This window comes from Oncorhynchus masou, chromosome 6, assembly GCF_036934945.1.
Source record: "Oncorhynchus masou masou isolate Uvic2021 chromosome 6, UVic_Omas_1.1, whole genome shotgun sequence".
Classification (NCBI taxonomy): Eukaryota; Metazoa; Chordata; class Actinopteri; order Salmoniformes; family Salmonidae; genus Oncorhynchus; species Oncorhynchus masou.
In genome coordinates, this window is record NC_088217.1 from 25,900,839 (window position 1) to 25,915,257 (window position 14,419).

The following is a 14,419-nucleotide window of genomic DNA, read 5'->3' on the forward strand; positions in this document are numbered from 1 at the left end:
TGAGAAACTCCCCAAATACAGGTGTGCCAGGTTTGTAGCGTCATACCCAAGAAGACTTGAGGCTGTAATTGCTGCCAAGGGTGCTTCAAGAAAGTATTCAGTAGAGGGTCTGAAAACTTATGTAAAAGTGATTTTTATATATATTTTTTTATACATTTGCAAAAAAAAATATAATAACTGTTTTTGCTTTGTCATTATGGGTTATTGTGAGATGAGAGGGATAGTTGGGTAAAAAGAAAAGAAGCAAATGCAGATTACACAGTTTATAAAATGTCCCACTGCCTTTCTCATCTCTCTGCCAAGTCCCTGTTCTTTCCCTAATGAACTAATTTGATGCGTTTTGCCGTCTTTACCTCTATAAGGCTTCATAGAATGCATCTCCCAGACTCGCTTCTTTAAGATTGGCTGCTCATACTAGGACTGTCCCAGACAATTATAACTGTTTACTTAACATTCACAATGAGTCGAAAAATCTGAGCAATCATCGGCGGATCCGATCAGGGATTGACTAATTAGCATTTCTTATTAAATGATGGTGATGGGTAGTGACTTCAGTTACATTTATTTGACAAACGCTACGGGGGCTGGTCTCGTCTAGCCGCTAAAGCTTTCAAAATGCATGGATCGCTACATGAAAAAGGGCCCTTTATTGCTAACATAGATGCCGTACCACGTACAACACTCAATAAGACAAAAACTTCCAACGCAAACACATTCCATGTGAATGTAAAATCCCCTTCTTGTTCAAGCCAAATATTTAATCTCTCTTATTTTTGTGTGTGTGACTATGCCATTCCTGCTCTGTGGGAAGAAGGGAAGGGCGGATGAAATAAGAAAAAGAGTGAGGGATCCACAGCGGCAGAGGCAGCACACGCCTCCTCTCTTCCCCACTGCACGTCTATGATGTCATAATCATTCACATCAAAGGCTTTCTGCTCAACACGGCGACTGTCAACCTCCCTGGAGGCGTCATTAAAAAACGAACAGACCCAACCGAGCGAGCCCTGACAGAGACGCATCAAAACTCCGGCAAATCAACACACACGTACGCACGCACGCACGCACGCAGACACGCGTGTGCGCATGCATGCATGCACACACACACATCAGCTATAAATAGGCCGGCTCTGATGTGATGATGTGTGGTTTCTTCTTGTGGGTTAGTGTGACTGTCAGAGGGAGAATGAAACAGGGAGGTGAGGGGGAGAAAGAAGGAGATTGAGGCATGGAGAGAAAGAAAGCGAACAAACGTGAAAAAGGACATGCGTGGGCATGCGTGGTAGTGTATACAGTATGTCAACAGAAAGTTAGGAAATAAATACAAATGTGTGGTACATTTGAGAATAAACGTGTGGTGGCGAGCTGCATGGGTGTCGAATTGGTTTGTCATTTGATATTGTTTTAATTGTTTTTACATTTTATTTCACCTTTATTTAACCAGGTAGGCTAGTTGACAACAAGTTCTCATTTACAACTGCGACCTGGCCAAGATAAAGCAAAGCAGTGCGACACAAACAACAACAACAAAGTTACACATGGAATAAAATAAATAGAGTCAATAATACAATAGAAAAAGTCTATATACAGTGTGTGCAAAGGAGGTAGGATAAGGGAGGTAAGGCAATAAATAGACCATAGTAGAGAGATAATTACAATATAGCATTTAAACACTGGAGTGATAGATGTGCAGAAGATGAATGTGCAAGTAGAGATACTGGGGGTGCAAAGGAGCAAAATAAATAAATAACAGTATGGGGATGAGGCAGTTGGATGGACTATTTACAGATGGGCTATGTACATGTGCAGTGATCTGTGAGCTGCGCTGCGAGCTGGTGCTTAAGGTTATTGAGGGAGATATGAGTCTACAGCTTCAGTGATTTTTTGCAGTTCGTTTTAGTATTTGGCAGCAGAGAACTGGAAGGAAAGGGGACCAAATTAGGAATTGGCTTTGGGGGTGACCAGTGAAATATACAGTTGAAGTCGGAAGTTTACATACACTTAGGATGGAGTCATTAAAACTCCAAAAATGTCTTGTTAACAAACTATAGTTTTGGCAAGTCAGTTAGGACATCTACTTTGTGCATGACACAAGTAATTTTTCCAACAATTGTTTACAGACAGATTATTTCACTTATAATTCACTGTAGCACAATTCAAGTGGATCAGAAGTTTACATACACTAAGTTTACTGTGCCTTTAAACAGCTTGGAAATTCCAGAAAATGATGTCATGGCTTTAGAAGCTTCTGATAGGCTAATTGACATCATTTGAGTCAATTGTAGGTGTACCTGTGGATGTATTTCAAGGCCTACCTTCAAACTCAGTGCCTCTTTGCTTGACATCGTGGGAAAATCGTAGGAAATCAGCCAAGTCCTCAGAAAAAGAATTGTAGACCTCCACAAGTCTGGTTCATCCTTGGGCGCAATGTCCAATGTACCACATTCATCTGTACAAACAATAGTAGGCAAGTATAAACACCATGGGACCACGCAGCCGTCATACCGCTCAGGAAGGAGACGCGTTCTGTCTCCTAGAGATGAACGTACTTTGGTGCGAAAAGAGCAAATCAATCCCAGACAACAGCAAAGGAATTGTGAAGATGCTGGAGGAAACAGGTACAAAGGTATATAGAAAATAGAAGGTCCATAGAAAAATGAGTCCTATAGCGACATAATCTGAAAGGCCACGCAGCAAGGAAGACGCCACAGCTCCAAAACCGCCATAAAAAACTACAATTTGCAATTGCACATGGGGACAAAGATTATACTTTTTGGAAAATGTCCTCTGGTCTGATGAAACAAAAATAGAACTGTTTGGCCATAATGACCATCGTTATGTTTGGAGGAAAAAGGGGGAGGCTTGCAAGCCGAAGAACACCATCCCAACCGTGAAGCATGGGGGTGGCAGCATCATGTTGTGGGAGTGCTTTGCTGCAGCAGGGTCTGGTGCACTTCACAAAATAGATGGAATCATGAGGCAGGAACATTATGTGGATATATTGAAGCAACATCTCAAGACATCAGTCAGGAAGTTAAAACTTGTTTGCAAAAGGATCTTCCAAATGGACAATGACCCCAAGCATACTTCCAAAGTTGTGGCAAAATGGCTTAAGGACAACAACGCCAATGTATTGGAGTGGCCATCAGAAAGCCCCTCAATCCTATAGAACATTTGTGTGCAGAATTGAAAAGGCGTGTGCGAGCAAGGAGGCCTACAAACCTGACTCAGTTACACCAGCTCTGTCAGGAGGAATGGACCAAAAATTCACCCAAATTATTGTGGGAAGGTTGTGGAAAGTTATCAAAACGTTTGACTCAAGTTAAACAATATAAAGGCAATGCTACCAAATACTAATTGAGTGTATGTAAACTTCTGACTCATTGGGAATGTGATGAAAGAAATACAAGCTGAAATAAATCATTCTCTCTATTATTATTCTGACATTTCACATTCTTAAAATAAAGTGGTGATCCTAACTGGTCTAAGACAGGGAATTTCTACTAGGATTAAATGTCAGGAATTGTGAAAAATTGAGTTTAAATGTATTTGGCTAAGATGTATGTAAACTACTGACTTCAACTGTACCTTCTGGAGCGCATGCTACGGGTGGGTGCTGCTATGGTGACCAGTGACCTGAGATAAGGCGGTGCTTTACCTAGCAAAGACTTTTAGATGACCTTGAGCCAGTGGGTTTGGCAAAGAATTTGAAGCGAGGGCCAGCCAGCGAGAGCATACAGGTCGCAGTGGAGGGTAGTATATGGGACTTTTTTTGACAAAATGGATGGCATTGTGATAGACTGCATTCTGTGTTGGAGGCTATTTTGTAAATGACAATGCCGAAGTCAAGGATCGGTAGTATAGTCAGTTTTACGAGGGTATGTTTGGCAGCATGAGTGAAGGATGCTTTGTTGTGAAATAGGAAGCCAATTCTAGATTTAATTTTGGATTGGAGATGCTTAATGTGAGTCTGGAAGGAGAGTTTACAGTCTAACCAGACACCTAGGAATTTAAAGTTGTCCACATATTTTAAGTCAGAAATGTCCAGAGTAGTGATGCTGGACGGGCGGGCAGGTGAGGGCAGCGATCGGTTGAAGAGCATGCATTTACTTTTACTTGCATTTAAGAGCAGTTGAAGGCCACGGAAGGAGTGTTGTATGGCATTGAAGCTCATCTGGAGGGTTGTTAACACAGTGTCCAAAGAAGGGCCAGAAGTATACAGAATGGTGTCGTCTGTGTAGAGGTGGATCAGAGAATCACCAGCAGAAAGAGCAACATCATTGATGTATACAGAGAAAAGAGTTGGCCCAAGAATTGAACCCTGTAGCACCCCCATAGAGACAGGCCCTCTGATTTGAAACACTGAACTCTGTCAGAGAAGTAGTTGGTGAACCAGGCGAGGCAGTCATTTGAGACACCAAGGCTGATGAGTCTGCCGACAAGAATGTGGGGATTGACAGTGTCGAAAGCCTTGGCCAGGTCGATGAATAGAGCTGCACAGTATTGTCTCTTATCGATGACGTTTATGATATTATTTAGGACCTTGAGCTTGGCTGAGGTGCACCCATGACCAGCTCGGGAAACCAGATTGCATAACGGAGAAGGTACGGTGGGATTCAAAATGGTCGATGATCTGTTTGTTAACTTGGCTTTTGAAGACCTTCGAATGGCAGGGAAGGATAGAAATAGGTATGTAGCAGTTTGGGTCTAGAGTATCTCCCCCTTTGAAGAGGGGGATGACTGCGGCAGCTTTCCAATCTTTGGGGATCTCAGATGATACGAAAGAGAGCATACAGTCAATCACGGATTACAAAAAGAAAACCAGCCCAGTCACGGACCAGGATGCCTTGCTCCCAGGCAGACTAAATAACTTTTTTGCCCGCTTTGAGGACAATACAGTGCCACTGACACGGCCCGCAACCAAAACATGCGGACTCTCCTTCACAGCAGCCGAGGTGAGTAAAACATTTAAACGTGTTAACCCTCACAAGGCTGCAGGCCCAGACGGCATCCCCAGCCGCGCCCTCAGAGCATGCGCAGACCAGCTGGCTGGTGTGTTTACGGACATATTCAATCAATACCTATCCCAGTCTGCTGTTCCCACATGCTTCAAGAGGGCCACTATTGTTCCTGTTCCCAAGAAAGCTAAGGTAACTGAGCTAAACGACTACCGCCCCGTAGCACTCACTTCCGTCATCATGAAGTGCTTTGAGTGACTAGTCAAGAACCATATCACCTCCACCCTACCTGACACCCTAGACCCACTCCATTTTGCTTACCGCCCAAATAGGTCCACAGACGACGCAATCTACAGCCCAGCATTTAACACCATAGTACCCTCCAAACTCGTCATCAAGCTCGAGACCCTGGGTCTCGACCCCGCCCTGTGCAACTGGGTACTGGACTTCCTGACGGGCCACCCCCAGGTGGTGAGGGTAGGTAACAACATCTCCACCCCGCTGATCCTCAACACTGGGGCCCCACAAGGGTGCGTTCTGAGCCCTCTCCTGTACTCCCTGTTCACCCACGACTGCGTGGCCACGCACGCCTCCAACTCAATCATCAAGTTTGCGGACGACATAACAGTGGTAGGCTTGATTACCAACAACGACGAGACGGCCTACAGGGAGGAGGCGAGGTCCCTCGGAGTGTGGTGTCAGGAAAATAACCTCACACTCATCGTCAACAAAACAAAGGAGATGATTGTGGACTTCAGGAAACAGCAGAGGGAACACCCCCCTATCCACATCGATGGAACAGTAGTGGAGAGGGAGTAATTTTAAGTTCCTCGGCGTACACATCACAGACAAACTGAATTGGTCCACCCACACAGACAGCGTCGTGAAGAAGGCGCAGCAGCGCCTCTTCAACCTCAGGAGGCTGAAGAAATTCGGCTTGTCACCAAAAGCACTCACAAACTTCTACAGATGCACAATCGAGAGCATCCTGTCGGGCTGTATCACCGCCTGGTACGGCAACTGCTCCGCCCACAACCGTAAGGCTCTCCAGAGGGTAGTGAGATCTGCACAACGCATCACCGGGGGCAAACTACCTGCCCTCCAGGACACATACACCACCCGATGTCACAGGAAGGCCATAAAGATCATCAAGGACAACACCCACCCGAGCCACTGCCTGTTCACCCCGCTATCGTCCAGAAGGCAAGGTCAGTACAGGTGCATCAAAGCTGGGACCGAGAGACTGAAAAACAGCTTCTATCTCAAGGCCATCAGACTGTTAAACAGCCACCACTAACATTGAGTGGCTGCTGCCAACACACTGACTCATATTCTTTATCCCTTTATACTTATGTGTATAAGGTAGTAGTTTTGGAATTGTTAGCTAGATTACTCGTTGGTTATTACTGCATTGTCGGAACTAGACGCACAAGCATTTCGCTACACTCGCATTAACATCTGCTAACCATGTGTATGTGACAAATAAAATATGATTTGATTTGATTTGATTTGAGAGAGGTTGAACAGGCTTGTAATAGGGGTTTGTGCTACAGGATGCACATTTCTGTTTGAAAAAGCTAGCCTTTGCTTTCCTAACTGCCTGTGTATATTGGTTCCCAACTTCCCTGAAAAGTTGCATATCACGGGGGCTATTCGATGCTAATGCAGTACGCCACAGGATGTTTTTGTGCTGGTCAAGGGCAGTCAGGCCTGGAGTGAACCAAGGGCTATATCTGTTCCTGGTTCTACATTTTTTGAATGGGGCATTCTTATTTAAGATGGTGAGGGAAGCACTTTTATAGAATAACCAGGCATCCTCTACTGACAGAATCAGGTCAATATCCTTCCAGGATACCCGGGCCAGGTTGATTTGAAAGGCCTGCTCGCTGAAGTGTTTCAGGGAGCGTTTGACAGTGATGAGGGGTGGTTGCTTGACCGTAGACCCATTACGGACGTGGGCAATGAGGCAGTGATCGCTGAGATCCTGGTTAAAGACAGCAGAGGTGTATTTGGAGGGCATGTTGGTTAGCATGATATCTATGAGGGTGCCCGTGTTTACGGATTTGAGATTGTACCTGGTGGGTTCATTGATCATTTGCATGAGATTGAGGGCATCAAGCTTAGATTGTAGGATGGCCGGGGTGTTAAGCATGTCCCAGTTTAGGTCACCTAACAGCATGAGCTCTGAAGACAGATGGGGGGCAATCGATTCACATATGGTGTCCAGGGCACAGCTGGGGCAGAAGGTCGTCTATAGCAAGTAGCAACGAGGAGAGACTTGTTTCTGGAGAGGTGGATTTTTAAAAGTACAAGCTCAAATTTTTGGGGTACAGACCTGGATATTAAGACAGTTCTCTGCAGGCTATCTCTGCAGTAGATTGCAACTCCGCCCCCTTTGGAAATTCTATCTTGTCTGAAAATGTTCTAGTTAGGGATGGGCATTTCAGGGTTTTGTTCTTCCTAAACCAGGATTCAGACACGGTTCAGACATCCGGGTTGGCAGAGTGTGCTAAAGCAGTGAATAAAACAAACTTAGGGAGGAGGCTTCTAATGTTAACATGCATGAAACCAAGGCCTTTATGGTTACAGAAGTCAACAAATGAGAGCGCCTGGGAAATGGGAGTAGAGCTAGGCTCTGCAGGGCCTGGATTAACCTCTACATCATCAGAGGAGCAGAGGAGGAGTAGGATAAGGGTACGTTTAAAGGCTATAGGAACTGGTCGTCTAGTAAGTTCGGAACAGAGAGTAAAAGGAGCAGGTTTCTGGGCACGGTAGAATAGATTCAAGGCATAATGTACAGACGAAGGTATGGTAGGATGTGAATACAGTGGAGGTAAACCTAGGCATTGAGTGATGATGAGAATGATATTGTCTCTATAAACATAATTATTTTACCATTAGTTTACCATATATTTTCCTGGCTGTATGATAAGGTGTTTGAGGGGACATACAGTACATAGAGCAAATGGGCACCCTCTTCCCAATTTAGTGCACTAGCTATGGTCAGAAGTAGTACACTATATAGGGAATAGGGTACGAAGACTTTTACACTGTGGTGGTATCTTACCCCTGGCAGGGTCTTCTGCTCGTGGAGGGCATTCTGAGCTTTCAGGGCCGACTCTCTGGTACAGTAGGTAAGGAAGGCACAGCCTGAGAGAGAGGACAGAGAGGGCAGAGAGATGGTAAAGAAATGTTAGCATACTGGGACAAACACTGAGACAGCAACTGGAGGAGGAGACCACTCAAAACCATCACAGAGAAAAGCCAAAAACAACACAAACATCCGTCCCCTGAGTATGAGAGGAAGAGAGAGAGAGAGAGATAGCTCCACACACACACACACACACACACACACACACACACACACACACACACACACACACACACACACACACACACACACACACACACACACACACACACACACACACACACACACACACACACACACACACACACACACACACACACACACAGCAAGCCTGCAGCTAAATAATTATATCTCTGTGTGCATAGACAGATCTGTGTGTTCTTTAAAGACAACCGTTTAGTTTTGCTTACGAAAACTATTTACTCTACAGTATATATGCAGAACTATTTACTTTCCCTATTGCCACTTCTTATGTAGCAGAGATTTGGAAACATGTGAAAGCTAATCTAGCTACAGTAGCTACTTTCTTCCATAACATGTCAAATCTGATGTGGCTCTCCCTCTCTCTCCCTGTCAGTCTAAGTCTACGGTTATCCAGTCGTCCATCGGTGTGTGTCAGTCCTCACTTTGCTGTGACAAGGCAGACATTTCCCTGACAGCCTCTATCTCCGCTCTATATGTTCCCACAATCCCTTGTTTCCTTAGCACCTGGCTGACGTGAGGGGGCTGCCAGAGGAATGCCAGGGACTCAGGCAAACGAGGAGATACCTCGGAAACATGTCACTCACACAGGCCCCCTTGACAGAAAGCCTATGTAGTGCTGTCATAAGGCTGACATAGTATCAGCTATGTCAACTAAGGGGAATCTTATTTAGAACTGTCCGAACTTTTGACTGTAAATGTTTTTATGGAGAACCTCTATGTACAAATATATACATAACACAAGAAACCATGGAACCATGTTCAGAGGACATTTGAAAACGTTGTGCAAACATTCAAGTAACATCCCTACTCATAGACCCCTAAACTCTTGCTTGCATCCCAAATAGCATCATATTCCCTATTAAGTACATTACTATGGGCCTTGGTTAAATATTAGGTGGTTATTCCTTGCATCAATAGCACTGCCTATGAATTTAAGAGTGGTTACATTTCTCCAACCCCATCCATTTTTACATTTAGCAGCCACCCTTATCCAGAGAAACTTACAGGAGCAATTGGGGTTAAGTACCTTTCTCAAAGGCACATTGACAGATTTTTCACCTAGTTGGCTCAGGGATTCAAACCAGCGGCCGTCCTTGGCCAGCTCTCCCGCTATCTCTCTCAGAATGACCTTCTTGATCCAAATCAGTCAGGTTTCAAGACTAGTCATTCAACTGAGACTGCTCTTCTCTGCATCACGGAGGCGCTCCGCACTGCTAAAGCTAACTCTCTCTCCTCTGCTCTCATCCTTCTAGACCTATCGGCTGCCTTCGATACTGTGAACCATCAGATCCTCCTCTCCACCCTCTCCGAGTTGGGCATCTCCCGGCGCGGCCCACGCTTGATTGCGTCCTACCTGACAGGTCGCTCCTACCAGGTGGCGTGGCGAGAATCTGTCTCCTCGCCACGCGCTCTCACCACTGGTGTCCCCCAGGGCTCTGTTCTAGGCCCTCTCCTATTCTCGCTATACACCAAGTCACTTGGCTCTGTCATAACCTCACATGGTCTCTCCTATCATTGCTATGCAGACGACACACAATTAATCTTCTCCTTTCCCCCTTCTGATGACCAGGTGGCGTATCTCTGCATGTCTGGCAGACATATCAGTGTGGATGACGGATCACCACCTCAAGCTGAACCTCGGCAAGACGGAGCTGCTCTTCCTCCCGGGGAAGGACTGCCCTTTCCATGATCTCGCCATCACGGTTGACAACTCCATTGTGTCCTCCTCCCAGAGCGCTAAGAACCTTGGCGTGATCCTGGACAACACCCTGTCGTTCTCAACCAACATCATGGCGGTGGCCCGTTCCTGTAGGTTCATGCTCTACAACATCCGCAGAGTACGACCCTGCCTCACACAGGAAGCGGCGCAGGTCCTAATCCAGGCACTTGTCATCTCCCGTCTGGATTACTGCAACTCGCTGTTGGCTGGGCTCCCTGCCTGTGCCATTAAACCCCTACAACTCATCCAGAACGCCGCAGCCCGTCTGGTGTTCAACCTTCCCAAGTTCTCTCACGTCACCCCGCTCCTCCGCTCTCTCCACTGGCTTCCAGTTGAAGCTCGCATCCGCTACAAGACCATGGTGCTTGCCTACGGAGCTGTGAGGGGAACGGCACCAGTACCTCCAGGCTCTGATCAGGCCCTACACCCAAACAAGGACACTGCGTTCATCCACCTCTGGCCTGCTCGCCTCCCTACCATTGAGGAAGTACAGTTCCCGCTCAGCCCAGTCAAAACTGTTCGCTGCTCTGGCCCCCCAATGGTGGAACAAACTCCCTCACGACGCCAGGACAGCGGAGTCAATCACCACCTTCCGGAGACACCTGAAACCCCACCTCTTCAAGGAATACCTAGGATAGGATAAGTAATCCTTCTCACCACCCCCCCCCTTAATGATTTAGATGCACTATTGTAAAGTGGCTGTTCCACTGGATGTCAGAAGGTGAATTCACCAATTTGTAAGTCGCTCTGGATAAGAGCGTCTGCTAAATGACTTAAATGTAAATGTAAATGTCTAAACACTCTTATCCACTAGGCTACCTGCCATTGCTCAGCTTTTTAACGAAACAGGGGCGGGGAGTCACATTGTTATTGTTTCAAATGCTGATTGACGCTTTAGGGCTGCTGTATGGGTATGGTTGGAGGCATGTCCAACCCACGGTGCCATCTTGAATTAGGCTGCAGGCCCATTATTTCAAGTAAGTGTCTGAAAGGGTTAGGGTTAGGGTTACACAGCTGCCCAAGCAGCGACTCAAAATGAGAGGCACAAATCTGCGCGATTTCCATACACCCAATTGTGTTGATACGGCCATTTATCAAGTTTTTATCACACACACACAGACCCGTTTTGGGCTGTGATACCCCTGTGTGCGGAAGCCCTGTCCTTTAATTTAGTGCCAATCTCGGTATTAATCCAGGGCGTTTGATTGGGGAAGCGGCAAACCTTCACTGTAGAGACAATGACGGTGACACATTTCCTAATGAAGCCGGTGACCGAGGTGGTTAGCTCGCCGGAGTCCCGGAACATATTACAATCAGCGCTAACAAAGCAGCACAGCCTCCGATTCGGAGGACCATTTCTCTAAGGAGCGCATCACGGGTACTTCCTGTTTGAGCTTTTGCTTGTAGACAGGAAGCAGGAGTATAGACTCATGATCGGATTTGCTGAAGGGGACGAGGGAGGGCCTTGTACGCTTGCTTAAGGATGGAGTAACAATGTTATTAATTCGCCCTGGTGCCAAAAGAGGCATGTTGATGGAAGTTGGGCATAAAGTGTCTTAACAACGTGGATTTAAAATCCCCAACAAGCAGGATTAGCAGCCTCCGGGTGCATCATTTCCTGCGTGTTTATAGCCTAATACAGTTTGTTAAGTGCCACCTTGCTGTTTTTTTGTGTGTCCTGAGGTAGAATATATACAGCAGTCACGATAACAGCTGAAAACTCTCTTGCGAGGTAGAAGGGTCGGTGTTTGACCATCAGGTATTCCAAGACGGCTGAACAATGGGTCAAGACTTCCACTCTGCTAGAGTCAGCACACCATTTGCTGTTGATGGAGAGGCATATCCCTCCCCCTCTCGATTTTCCTGAATCCAATGTCCTCTCTGCTTGGTGAATGGGGAATCCATCGAGTTGAATAGCCATGGGTGTATCTTGTCCGCACATGACATACTGGTAGTAGAAATTGATAGGCAGTCATAATTTGTTGCCTTACATTGTTTCACAACGCCTCAAATTCAAATCAACAACAGTGCAGAGGGGAAGGACAGAGATGTTGAATTAGAGAGAAAAGAAGAGAGAGAGAGTGAGAGAGGAAGAGAGGTAGAGATAAGGGCATTTAAAGGAACAGGAGAAAGCAGGGGAAGAGAAGGGAGAAGAAAGCGGTGAAGGGAAAATGGCTAAGCGAAAGAGAGAGTATAGATGAAGAGGGGAATGAGAGAGAGGTAGATAAAGGTAGAGAGAGCGAGGGAGCGAAGATAAGATCACCTAGCTCCTGTGAACACCATTCCCCTGTGTCCTACACTCGCCTCTTATCTCAACCACTGCAGACACCCTAAAGGGGGACACACCCACCGAGAGAGAAAGAAAGAAAAAGAGAAAGACAGAAGGGAGTAAAATGGAAACAGTGATGGAAAGACACATGGTCTAAAAAGTACAAAAGACAGGTTGGAAAGACACCACTACTCTTCCAATTGCGTGCTTTGTCATCATCTTACTAGTGATTGTTTGAGATACAGCTATCGTGGTAATAATGTTCACTGCCAAGTGGCCAAACTCTCTTCTCTTTTGTCACAAGAGATGTCAAACTGAAGATTTACTGGCATCAATGAAGCCGGTCCCTCTGTCATAGAGTCAACTTTTAGCCGGTCATAATGATGATTTAAAACATGTGAGATCATGAGACTTGCTATTATCATTCATGCTTTTGTCAATTACGACTCCATCTACTAATAAGTGTTACCATTAGTTTTCATTCCAATGTTTTCGTGCAAATGAAATTTTGTCCATTTATTCTAGAATCACAAAATGGGAAATAAAAAGTTGTAGCTGTTTTCCACTTTGTGTTTCTCAATGCTCTTTAAACTATTAGACCATTTCAGATAGAGCCTTCAGAGTCAATTGCATGAAATGACTCTATACACCCTTGCACATAAGGAACTCTGAAAGAAAATCATTGCCTTGAAACTTTATTCAGCCAGTCAATAGAAATCTCCAGATCTCTCATCTCTGTTTTGTTCATGTCAAGGGGTGCGTAACTGGAGGCATGAAGTCAAACGCAGGAGAGCAGAACTTGGTAAATAGCCGGAGCCGTTTAATGTACATAATTACCGGTATACAAAAATAACAAAACACATGGGCACAAAACCCGTATCGCACCAGTACATAAAGCACACATACTTACAATAAACAATTCCCAACGAGGACATGGGGGAAACAGAGGGAACATATACAACATGTAATTAGGGAATTGAAACCAGGTGAGTGCGACATCCAGACAAAACAAATGGAACATGAAAAATAGATCTATGATGGCTAGAAGACCGGCAACGTCGACCGCCGAACACCGCCCGAACAAGGAGAGGAACCGACTTCGGCAGAAGTCGTGACAGTTAGCATCTATCTGGACCTGAAGCGCACGACCAAGGACAACCTTTGCTCCATACACACAATACGTCTTCACTTCAGTTTATAGGTTGATTTTATGACATAAAAACCTGACTAGATTACTAGTATGTGAGGCCTCACTTCTCTGTGTGTTGTACTACTAAAGCCTTTGCAACACCAATATTTATAGCAAAATACTTCATTGCAAATGAATGAATGGACCATGTTATTCTATAATGCATGCAATAGCAACACAGTCACTTGTTGGAAGGCTAACAAAACAACCAAATAATTTCTTGACATGTATCCCTTTAATGCAGATCAGCAATCCCTTGGCTCAGTGTGTACAAGGGCTGTGTCCATATATTATTCAACATCCTGCTATAGTCCCCTTTCTTTCAATAACACTGGCAGGTGAATGGACCTGATATTTCCTTATTTCCTTAGTTTCAGATCTTTGCTTTGAGGAAACAATATAAGGAAAGGGAGTTATCTCATACTATCAAGACACAGTTAATGTCCACCCCCATATCATCTTAAAATATGTATTTGGCAGTAAACCCTTGATGAATGAAAAATGCTATATGAGCTCGGAGCAGAGTACGCAAATATAAAATCTTCAATTACTGTGCAGAGAAATATCAGGTTTTTTTGTTCCGTAAAATAAGCCTTAATAATTCAGCATCTGTTTCAGAGACTAATGAATGATAATTTGAATGCCTACATTCTAAAAGTGACGGCATGCATTCATGACATTTTGATCCCAGTTTGGATCTTGGTCAGGTCAAAACCTATAAAAGGCATAGACTAACAAAAAGGAACATTGAAACAGCATGTCACTGTGTGTGGATAGTAGAGGTCAATAAGTGCACCACATCTCTCCCTGCATGCTGCTTCCCGAGTGGGCCAACTCCAAGCCTGCATCCAAAATGGCACCCTATGCCGTAGGACGATATCGGCACTGGTCAAAAGTAGTGTACTATTTGGGAATAGAATGCCATTTGGGG

General features: G+C 45.2%; 1 protein-coding gene across 1 annotated transcript in view; it reads right to left on the reverse strand.

Annotated features, from left to right (window-relative positions):
- Positions 1-14,419, reverse strand: part of LOC135541762 (CUGBP Elav-like family member 4) — a 118,419-nt gene that overhangs the window by 75,451 nt on the left and 28,549 nt on the right. Inside the window, exon 2 of the mRNA XM_064968117.1 lies at positions 8,023-8,105. Within this exon, the coding sequence (XP_064824189.1) occupies positions 8,023-8,105 (83 nt within the window). The remainder of the gene's footprint in view (positions 1-8,022; positions 8,106-14,419) is intronic.